This window comes from Symphodus melops (genome assembly GCF_947650265.1).
Source record: "Symphodus melops genome assembly, chromosome: 15".
In the NCBI taxonomy this organism is placed as follows: domain Eukaryota; kingdom Metazoa; phylum Chordata; class Actinopteri; order Labriformes; family Labridae; genus Symphodus; species Symphodus melops.
The window spans coordinates 1,975,634-1,987,622 of record NC_136705.1 but is presented as its reverse complement, the minus strand read 5'-3'; the positions used below and the strand labels follow the sequence as shown (position 1 = coordinate 1,987,622).

The following is an 11,989-nucleotide window of genomic DNA, read 5'->3' as shown; positions in this document are numbered from 1 at the left end:
GAAAATGATGCACAGTCTAGTAACCTAGTTGTTTTTTTAATTTGACACCCTTCTGTTGCCAGATCTAAACGGTTTATAGTCAGGAGTTTTGAAGTAGCTGGTTGTCATGGTTACAGACTTTAAACGTCTTGATTGGGTGAAATGTGGTAGGAGGATGTGAACGCTTTGAAATCGACTTGAAATCGGAAAAAAAACAGTGTGCGTTATGTTGGATCCAAAACTATAAAAGTTTCCCGACGTGTCGAAGAAATCAAGAAACGAGCGTAACCGTCCATTAAGGTCGAGTCTGCGGCCGCACGCCGCACAGTCCAGATCGTTCTCATGTTCAGAGTGAAGTTCAGCTGCGGGGACTCAGACGCTCTCTGACCCTCCAGCGCCCGTGTGGTCGGAAGGCTGACCCCGGGTGAGTCCGTGATCAGAGGTCACGACTTGTTTGAACCGCTGAGCCGCCTGGAGCTCCTTACAGGCTCATTACGTGATTAAATCCCCCCGACACACACACCACTTAATCTCACACAGGAAACGCCGCCTCAACCACCAGCTGCAGCCATGATGCGTGTTTAACCAGCGTTTACATCTCTGTGTGTGTGTGTGTGTGTGTGTGTGTGTGTGTGTGTGTGTGTGTGTGTGTGTGTGTGTGTATTCAGACAGAGCTGGACTGTTTCTGTGCAGGTTCAGGTCGATCCCGCCTCTTTTTTAAAACTCAGATTTTATTATGATCGGATTCACACGGAGGAGGCGACCTCGTTCACGTCAGCGTTTCCCCGCACACAGACGCCGAGGTATATCCACGGTCGCCCAATCAGCCCCTTTCCTATATTTTAAGCCGTTGTCATGACGACCCTGCTGACTCTTCTCCGTGCACAGAAAATACAGTTTCTCTAACTGAACGCTGACCTCGCTCTCTCTCTCTCCCTCGCTCTCTCTCTCTCTATCCCTCCGTTTGTGTGAAACTCAAACACGGGCCCGTCACCTCGCATACTTTCACACGCCGCGATGCGTTACTCCTCCACACTGTCAACAGAGTGCATCATGGGACGATGAGCTCAGCAGGTCGGCAGCGCTCAGCGTCCCACCGGGCAGAGAAACTGCAGCGATCCGTGACGTTTGTCCGTTAGTCTCACGTTGTGTGGCGGACTGAAGGGAGGCGTGTGTGTGTGTGTGTGTGTGTGTGTGTGTGTGTGTGTGTGTGTGTTTGTGTGTGTTTGTGTGTGTGCATGTGTGTGTTTGTGTGTGTGCATGTGTGTGTGTTCGCTCTGGTTGATAAATGGCAGACCTGGTTTGGAAAGTGTCTCCTTTCTGACAGAGCACCGGCCTTTGTCTTGAAATATGATCCGCCTCTCTGCAGCTTCTCAGGAGCTCTGACTTTAAACACAGCGGGGGTGTGTGTGTGTGTGTGTGTGTGTGTGTGTGTGTGTGTGTGTGTGTGTGTGTGTGTGGGGGGCTTTAAACACTGAAGAAGCTGCTGTGGTCCGTCAGGGTCGTCACAATAAAAGACTTTTAAACATGGAAATAAAACAAAAACAAGTTGAAAGTTTTTCTCTGCTCTCGGTTTCGACTCGTCAGAAGTTCATCGGCAACATGGCGTTTAAAAAAGCGTTCCAGGCTTCATTCCTCTCCTTTATACCCGTCTCATGAAACAGAAGTGTTTTTGAAGCTTCGAGTGGTGTCGACAGTTTGACTTGATCGTCCTCTGCTGCTTCACCCTGACGGCTCAACGTCTGGAAGAAAAGTGTAAAAGTGGACAGAACAGGAAGGAGAAGACGTGTTGACTTGGCAGAGTGAGACGGAGCGTCGCGGAGCTGGAAGAAGGCCAAAGCAAACGAGCCGCCGCCTGCTCACCGCGTTACGGAGGAGAGCGGCGTGACCGACGAGTCAAAGACGCCGTTGTTGTCCCCCTCAGAGGAGGGTAATGATGTTAAACTGCAGAAGAGGAGCTCTGATTGGATCACGAGCTGCAGGATGGGAATCACATGATGTTTGTCCCAGGAGTCGCTCGTTCTCCTCGTCGAGCTCCGACACCTCGACGAGTCAAAGGAACCAAACAAAGACTGGATCAGGAAGACGGGTCGTCACAATACCAGAATTTAAACCTAATAATCAACATTGACCTTGGAGGCACCGAGCTCTGGGTCACTGCTCCTTTTTTATTCCCACAGATTACAGGAAACTTCTGCACACGCTCTGAAGTCCTGGTTGACTCTTTCCTCGCCATAACTGCAAAACGCCACCGTTGTTTTTTTTGTTTTTTTTAAAGCTTTGGTGAATTTAAACAGGTCAGAGACTGAATCGTTTTAAAACACGTGGGGTTAAATGACAATCTTACTCTGCAAAGCTTAAACAATAAGGCCTCACATGACTCCGCTCATCCTCTCTGGGATCTGTTAATCATCCTGCGAGAAGCAGAAAATGCTGCATTGTCTGCAGCGGTCTCACCCAAATAAGAAGCATATGCTTCCACCTTTAGTTCAGACGTTTCATAACAAGAAGCGCTTGTTCACGGCTGCAGCGCTCGCTCAGGAAGTCGTCTCTCTGCACGGCTCGGAGTGACCTCAGGAAGTGACCTCACAGGGGCGTCGCCACGCCGCGGCGAGTTCTCCGCACGAGAGAATCACTGCGAGAACTTCAGAGTAACACACCTGCAGCCGCCTGACTGATCGATCTGAAAACACACGCTAAGAACTGTGTGTGTGTGTGTGTGTGTGTGTGTGTGTGTGTGTAATCTGAAACCCACAAAGCTCACAGCTCGAGTATTATGAGCACGCAACACGTGAATGAACGGACTCGCTGGGTTTGTACATTTTAATCTGGATTAGAACCAAACTGCAGGAAGTAGAATCACAGAGATCGACCTTCAAAAAGGAAGAAGGTCGTATCTACAGACGGACCCGACTCTGCTCCAGGACTAACCGGGCCTCAGCGCCGTGACCTCACATTGGTCAGATACAGTCAGAGCACTCGGGGGGTTTCTCCGTACCGCGCACACACACTGAGGTGGGCGGAGCTTGAGCACGAGTCCAACGAGCTGGACGTTGAAGGGTGAAGCGTGCTGACGAGAACGCTGCGGATCACCTGCGTCTGCGGGCAGCCAGAGTTTGATTTAATGAGAGAATAAAGGACGAGAACATCAGCTGACCTGCAGAGAAAATCAGATCACGAGACCAGGACACACACACACACACACACACACACACACACACACACACACACACACACACACACACACACACACACACACACACACACACACACACACACACACACACACACACACACACACACACACACACACACACACACACACACACACACACACACACACACACACACACACACACACACACACACACACACACACACACACACACACACACACACACACACACACACACACACAGAGACATTAAAAGTAACGCGGTCTGTAAATGAAGCTTCGGCAACGACCCGGCGTCTTTAACAGGAACACGACCAGCACCACGCGCACACAGCTCGGTCACACACAGACGCCCAAATTACCCACAATCCCACCTCAAATTAACGTCTTCATGTCTCCATCCGTCAACAACTAAATCTGAAGCCTCGAGTTCAACGTTTCAGACGTCACCATGTTGGTTTGTCCGAGTCGCACTGAGCAGTCCGGTTCAGTCCGGTTCAGTTTGGAACGGTTAAAACAACCGATACGTGCCGACCTACGTCGGGACGCCGAGTGCAGCAATCTGAGCCTAAAGTCCAGAACCAGAATCAGTGCGGTCCGTCGATCGGTTTAAAGAAACGTCACTTCAGTCACACGCCGAGTTCAGAGCTCCTTCAGGATTTTAAATCTGTTTTAATTCTTTGTGATTGATGTTAGCGAGTAGCTTCGCCTGACGCACGACCTCGGAGGTGCATTTTCTTCATTTATTCCACGTTCCCATTTTTTTTTAACATAGAGCTCTATGGGGACTGACTCACTGCAGGATTTATTTCCCAGCATGACTCACACTTCTTGGAAAGACACTAAAAAAAACTTCTTCTGACTTGAAACACTTTCATGCTTTTGTCCTTTTTTTCCAACTGTTCCTGAACTCATCATTGAGAGCGAGCGTTAAAACAAAGCTCGAGCAGACTTCTCCTTCCTCCTATAAACATCTGAAAAATTATGGTCACATTTCCAAAGCAAACGGAGCGTTTAGCAGAAATAAAGCTCGACGTTATGAGCAGAGGAAACTCACCGGCTTCAAAGAGACCTCGGAGTAAAACATTTAAAAATAACTAACCCGAGTGCGAGTGTGTGAAGCCGAGTGTTTACGGAGGGAAGCGAGGTGCAGAGGTGAGCGCTTTAAAACTCTCTCTGCGTTTCCCCACACGGAGGAACTCACTCATGTTTAATGCCTTTTGAAGAGCCACAGAGTTTGAGAACGAGTTCCAGTGCCAGAAAAAAAGATCAAACGAAGAGGAGGGAGGAGGAGGAGGAGGAGGAGGAGGAAGAGCTGCAGGACATCCAGAGAGGAGAAACATTTGAGGGAGTCTATGAATACTTCTGCTTCTTTAATTCATGACAACCAGAAAACTTGCTTTTCTAATAAGCGAGCCTGAGGCTGTGTGGAAACAACAAAGCAGCAGCCAGTATGTCCTCCTTCTAACTTTAGATTCTGCTCCTGAATGCTCTGGATTTGATTGGACCAGAGAAGGTAGGCGGGGCTTTGAAGGCCGTTTTGGACGCCCCTGGGTTTGCCAGGTATGAGAGCAGTTATCAGGTGAACAGGTGTTGCAGCGATGGAAGCGGGCAGTGGAACTGCTTCAGATAGAAGTGATTGTACCCGAGCTAAAAAGCCTCTGCATGTTTCTAATAAGCTCCAGCAGCAGAAAGCTGCTCAGACTAGGATCAATGTTGGAGATGAAACATGGAGAGAGGTTAGAACGCAGAAAGCTTTACAGACCCATGCAGAGCTGGCTAAACACTGAAGCTACAGTGTCCACCACATGCAGAGCTGGCTAAACACTGAAGCTACAGTGTCCACCACATGCAGAGCTGGCTAAACACTGAAGCTACAGTGTCCACCACATGCAGAGCTGGCTAAACACTGAAGCTACAGTGTCCACCACATGCAGAGCTGGCTAAACACTGAAGCTACAGTGTCCACTGTAGTGAGGAGCTCGCTGCTCCAGAACGTGGACGTGAACGAGCGAGGGGAAAAAAAAGTGAGGGAGCGGCGGGTGTGCGCCCATGCAGGGCTCGTGTGTCACCCGACCTGGTTTCCAGGCGGACTCGTGAAGGAGGCAGCGGTGTCGCTTTCACTCAGACCTTTTCTCTGCTTCCTCTTCAATGGCCGAGGAGGAGAGCGGCACAAAGACGAAGAACACGTCCGCCCCAAACCATCCACGGGGATGAAAGAGCGGCGCTGAGGTCATGGTGCAAAAACGCAACACACACACACACACACACACACACACACACACACACACACACACACACACACACACACACACACACACACACACACACACACACACACACACACACACACACACACACACACACACACACACACACACACACACACACACACACACACACACACACACACACACACACACACACACACACACACACACACACACACACACTCCTGTGGGCCGTCTGTCTGTGTTTACGTTCGTCTAAATTCCAGTGAAAGCCTCATGTGGGTTCTCCAGCAGCCTCCTCTCATCACGGCTGCGATCCAAAACCCCTCAGAGACCCCCGGCCTTCACCCTCCATCCTGACCACACACACACACACAGCGGAGACCCTCATGGTCCACAGTGAGGAAAGACCCTGACCGCGTGTCTGGGTCTGGACCCGGATGAGGACACAAAGCGGCGCTGAAAGACGCGGCGCAGAGCAGGGAGGACTCATCCGCTCAGACGTGACGCCAGGAGGAAACGACCACATGCAAAAAAACAATCTACTTCCTGTCCTCTCTGCTACACGGGGGGGGGGGGGGGGTTTATGTCAGACACAACACGGACATTGTTTCCAATCCGTCCTGTTCGTCACCTCCAGAGAGATGAGATGAAGAGAGAGAGAGAGTGTGTGTGTGTGTGTGTGTGTGTGTGGTTTTTCAGGGTCAGTACTGATCCGAGGTCTGTCATGTCGGCCTCTCAGGTTAAATCAGCAGCTTGTTGAAGGACGGAGGAAATGATGTCAGACAAACAGGAAGCAGCTTCCTGCAGCAGATGTTACTGAACTGACCTCTGACCTCTGGTTGCTCTGATAAAAAACAAATCCAGCAGCTCTGGGACAAAAGCTTGTTTTGGTCTCGATGCGGCCGGACGAATCCAAACCTGCTCCTCAGCCTCCTTCTCATCCAAACACGAGACAAAGAGCTTCCAAAGCCTCCTGCTCGCTGCCATCCCTCCGTCAGAGCTGATTAAAAACACCCGCAGAGACTCCGAGGGAGGTTCAGAGAGAGGGCAGCAGAATAAAGAGGAGGGGGCTTGAAAAGGGATTCGGGGGGGTTTGGCACAGTTTGGGAAAGTGGAACGAAGGAGTGAAGAGGAGCAGAGGAGGTGAAACAGAGTGTGAGGACGGCAGAAGAAGAAGCTCTCTCTCTCTCTCTCTCTCTCTCTCTGCACGCAAACACAGAAGAAGGAGGCGCCGACGGTGCTGCTGCACAGAGGAGTCATGAAACATGTGGCGTCGGGTCAGCAGAGGTTGGAGGAGCTGCTGCACTGTCACAGGACGCTTCAGACCAGGAGCTCTAAAAACCAGTTCAGGGTCCACAGAGCAGGACCCCTTTCATCGTGGGACACAGAGACCAAGCTGTCCCTCCCCGTTGAAGAGTGAGCACAATGAGGTGTAAACATGTCCTCTCTGCTTGCAGGACTCGGGCAGGCTGCAGGGTCCCCTGAAGCAGATCAAACACAGCAGCTCCTTTCAGCCTGTTTAACTCTGCTGCTGCTGCCGCCGAGGGGGCGGAGCCAAGGCTGATTGAGAGCTGCCCGTTGTCACTCCGCCTGTGGCCCGACACCGCGATGAGTTCATTCAGCCCCGGGACACAAAGAGTTAATAGCTGCTGGGATTATGCAACAGCATGCCAGACTCCTTTCTCGCCCCCCCCACCCCCCCCCCCCCCCCCCCCCCCCCTTCCCCCCTTCAAACGGGCTCAAGCCAAACGAGGCATTCCTGCACGTTTCCTTCAGATGCATTTGAATGCAGCGCGGCTCGAGCTTTGGCAGCGACGTGGGAACAAAACAGAGATTTAGTGAAGAGTGAAGGCGAGCTTTCCCCTCAGCAGGGCCTCACACCTGGGGGGGGGGCAGTCAGTGATACCTGCCCCAGGTCAAACCACTCAAACAACCTGCGTACATCTTTTTAAAGACAGATTGTTTGAGGCCATAAATTGCGTCGAGTGCAGCCGGCGTCGGTCGTTCTGGTTCAGCTTGTTACGCAGTTTTTTCTCTTTCAATAGTTCAGGATGGAACCAATAGAAACACTCGACCATCCTACATTCCTGTGATCTGACCCTGAAGCCTGAGGCCCACCTACCCAGTTAGACGCTGGTACCGTACCAAAGTGTACCGGGGCGTTTGGTGGAAAGGAGGCTTTATTTTTATGACACGCTGGAGGACATAAAGACGGTTCTGTCTCCACATTGTGCAGCTTGTCTCGTCTTTAAACACACTAATTATTCCCTGCTGCAGGAGTGATCAGAAACAGGCTCGGGGTGCAGAGTGGAGACAGAGCTGAGCAGGCAGACACCCAGTCTGTAAACAACAGGCGCTCCTCCACGCCGCCGCCGCCGCCGCCACGGCCGTCCCACCGGCAACCGGGAGGAGCAACTACGGCGAGAGAGAGAGACGGAAACTTCTCCAAACCACAGAGTCGGACAGCAACGCCAGGAAAACAAGACGCACACACACAGGCCAACATTTGTTCCCTTTAACGCAGACACAGTCCAGAGCAGCGGACGGGTCGGCAGGTTCAGACATCATCTCTTCTCAGCAGGCTTCGTTTGGTTCTGATGGACGATTCTGAGCTTTTCACAGCCCATGATGTTCTCTTCACAAAGCAGTCCATGAGCTCCCTACATGGCCACGCAAGAAGTGTAGTATCACAGCGGACACGTCTCAAAACCTCCTGGAGTCAGTCTCTCGCTCGGCTGGACGGGCGATCTCCGACTGCTGTGGGACGGATTTGATGCATCAAGCTAACGTGCAGCTGCTTCATGTGATGGACAAAACTTTACTCTGGTGTGTCACGGTGTTTGAAGGCCTCAGACGTGAAGCTTTGAGTTAAACATGTGAGCGACTGGCGTGTTGGTTCTGGAGGCAGACGTTAGCATCGCTATAACGAGCGCGAGCTGGAGGAACATTCAGCCCGTATAGCTGGAGAGAGAAACGACCCAAACTGTTTTTATAGCAGGCTGTAAACATGTTTATTATAACATAGAGCTCTATGGAGACCGACTCCCCTGCAGGAGACAGACTCTAGTGGACACTGGAGGAACTGCAGCTGTAAAGTTGGACATTTCCACATGGTCAGTATTTGAGTTAAAGGGATATTAGAGAGCTGCACCGGCGACCCGCCTTCATTTCCCCCCGAGACGGGAAAGTTCTGGATTTCTGGTCTGATGGATGCACGAACCATGAAGTGACAAGCGTGTCGAATAGAAGATATTTGAGTCTCCATGATCTTACAGCTCTGAGAGTGAAAGAAGATCCCCCCCCACCCCCCCTCTGAGTGCAGTTAGCCGACGTAGCGTCGACTCTCAGGTTCAGGAGGTTTAACCCCGACCTGAAAAAGCACGCTCGGATAAATGAGCAGAAAGCAGAGTCGTCCCCCGGCCCGAGCCGCCTCCTCCTCCTCCTCCTCCTCCTACTCCTCCTCCTTCTGCAGCTCAGACGATGATGTTCACCCGAGTGAAACAGGAAGGTGGTTAGGAGGAAACATCAGCGACATGAACTCCATTTGTGGCTTTTATCCACTCAGAGCTGCATTAAGAGCACGCCGCTGCTCCGCTCCAAATAAAAGAAGGTCTGATGCATGAAAAGCAGGAAACGCAGGCAGAGCTCCTCCAGTCATCAGGAGACAGAGCGTTGTATTTAAAGTATGCACCATGAGGTTCCTCTCTCTGCGGAGCGACGGCCTTCGTTTAGGTCTCGATTGTTCAGCTCCAGCCAGGAGACGAAACAACAGAAGAAACCAGCTCAGCTGTGATTACTGTAAACTTACACTAAGAAAAGAAAAAACCTGCAGAGACGTTCTCCGTTTTGGTTTGTTGGGTTTTTTTCCTTTCATGGTGTCATTAAAGCCGATCGGCCTCGGTCGCCATTTTGCCTTCACACATTCAGAGAGCCGTTTATAAAAATAGCTCACTTGTGAAGCGGGCTGGAGAGGCTGTCAGGAGTGTACCTGGCTCGCCTCTATTCATGACTCCCCCCCCCTCCTCCTCCTCCTCCTCACTGCTGCACACAGAGGACACATTCATCCACACACCGGGCACCATGGGGGGGGAGAAGGGGGGGGGGGGAGACGCTCCAGCCCAGAGGAATGTTTGGAGACCATCAGGGCCGTGTTGAAGGCTCAGGAACAACACAATCAAGAGCTCGTCCAGCGTCTCAGTCTGCACATCAGATAAACGTGACCGAGTTGTGACAAGATGAGCGGCGACTTCATCGTCCCGATCCTCTGAAAGGATAACAAAACATTCCTCACACCAACGAAGAAGAATCCCTCACAGAGGTTGTGAACTTTAAAACGACTTCCACAACGAGGCAAGGCGTCGAGTCGGCCGCTCTCTCTCTCTCTCTCTCTTTTTTTTTGTCCGTTTCTGGCTCCTCTCTTTGGATCACATCTCGCTCTCCCTCTCTGCTCACCGCCAAGCTGCCAGGCTGCGGCTCAAACACGCAAACACAGTTATGAATATGATAATCACAAACGGCACAGTGTGCGGATGAAGTTCACTCTGGGGGGGGGGGGAAATACAACAACACAGCAGAGCTGCTTTTTAGGGAGAGCTGAAAACGAAGCATCGTGCTCAAAATGAGAAACTTCACTTTCACTAATCATGCAAACAGATGTGCAGAAACATACATGATACAAAAAGGCACGAGCACTGTTTGTATGTGCTGCACAGGATGAACGTGTCTTAGTATGTTGGAGCAGAGGACAAAGAGGGAAAAGAGGCAGCATGTAATCATTAGTAGGTTTCCTTCAGAAGAGAAACTCATGTTGAATCAATTAAAAATGGTGACTGTAAAATATGTGCAACATGTTTTTTTTAAGCTCCGAGTTCTCACAATCCTGCAGCTTGCATCTTAATTCTTCTCATTTCGGAGGCAGAAAGCTTCTCTAAACTGCAGTTTTGTTTTTTTTCTCCTTTAAAAGTGGGGGTCAATGGGGGAGGGGGACTGGTGCCCCACTTCCTCTGCGGACCCCAAACAAAAACTGGGCTTCAAGTGTTCACCCAAAAGAAAGCGTTCACGTGAGGTAAAAAAAGGGAACAACTTTAACTCGCAGTCAAATCAGACATGATGTTTGTGCAACAATGAAGCAAGTTAAAACAGGAAAGCACGGAGGTCAGAGTCGGGGGTCTGCAGACATGTAAGGGTCTGCAGTCTGCATGTTTCCCTACGTGAAATTAATGGACTTAAAAAAGACAAAGTATGCACACTGTTTATGTGAAGTACATTCGCTCTGCACCAACCTTGGATGCAGATAAAACCGACGGCGAACATCGTCTCCGCCGCTCCTGTCCTCCTCCTCCTCCTCACCGCGGGGGTCCTCCGTGCCTCCTCCCGCCGGGTCTGGCTCTCTCCGGGTACATCCATGCCCCTCCTGGTGCTCCGGCGGATAACCGGTTCTCTGTGTTCTCCAGCGGCTTCGGTAGAGCCGCGTTGCGAAAGGGGAGCGTCAACGATATCCGTGCGTCACACCGTGTGCGTAAAGGTAAACCGAGCCGCGCGTTACCTGCGCAGGTCTCCCGGGGGGAAACCACGGCCTGCTCACCTGGTTGTTGTGGAAACTAGCAGGAACGAGGCGGAAACATGTGGAGGACGGCTCCGGTCTACAGGCCAGACAGACGGACGAGTGACCCGAGTTCAGGGCGAGGAGCCGCGCGGAAAGTTTGAAGCGAACTTTAATCCTCCAGGTGTTTTAAGGACCGGGGGTTCGGTGTGTTTTCAGCCCGCAGAGGTTCATCACAGCCCGGCTTGAGTGTCCGCTCTCCGCCGCGTACAGATCCACCAACCGTCGGTCAGTCCAGTCCGACAAACAGCGAGTTTGTCTCCGCGGTGTTTCAGAGTCGGCTTCCTCCCACCGCCGGAGAGGTTTTCTACTCCAGCGTCAAGCTTGACCAAACAATATACGTCACTTCCGGTCTAGACCTTCACAATAAATATAATGAAGAATTATCTTTTTACATTTTACCTACTGCACATTTTAAATGAAGAAAAAATACTGAATACATAAATGTATTTTTTTTTGTTTTGCAATCTGTCAATCAGAATCATGTCCAGAAGCTTCAAATTAAGTTTAATTTATTTTTAAGCCATAATATAAGAAATAAGAGACAATGAACACAAGTACTTTCACGCAAGGAACATTAAATACAACAAAAACAGATTAATTAAATAAAAAGCTAAGGCTATACATATGATTTTCTTTTTACAATATTATTTTTTCCAATAGCATGTTGTAAAACGTAATGTTTAATATTATCATAATCTTTATACTCAAACTACATGCAAAACTTTTTCAAATAAGTTGTAAAATCCAAACTGACCTTAAAGTCTTTTATTTTAAATTCAGTGTCACATATCCGGTGTTAATCTAAAATTCTAACTTGACTGTTTTCCCTCTTTTTTTTCCATAGGGGAGCTTCCGGCTCCTGGACTTGAACCGGGATAACAAATACAACAACGCCACCTCCTGGTTCAACCTTATTACTGCGTTTTACAGTGCGACACAAATTATTAAAAATATGTAAAACTATTGGCAATGATCGTCCCCAATTCATCTGTGAAC

The 11,989-nt window shown here is 50.2% G+C and overlaps 1 protein-coding gene across 1 annotated transcript in view; it reads right to left on the bottom strand.

Annotated features, from left to right (window-relative positions):
* Nucleotides 1–11,320, bottom strand: part of ptk7b (protein tyrosine kinase 7b) — a 54,287-nt gene extending 42,967 nt beyond the window's left edge. The window contains exon 1 of the mRNA XM_079363317.1: nt 10,671–11,320. Coding sequence (XP_079219443.1) covers nt 10,671–10,794 — 124 coding nt within the window. The 5' untranslated portion in view covers nt 10,795–11,320. The remainder of the gene's footprint in view (nt 1–10,670) is intronic.
* Nucleotides 11,321–11,989: the final 669 nt, after the last annotated feature.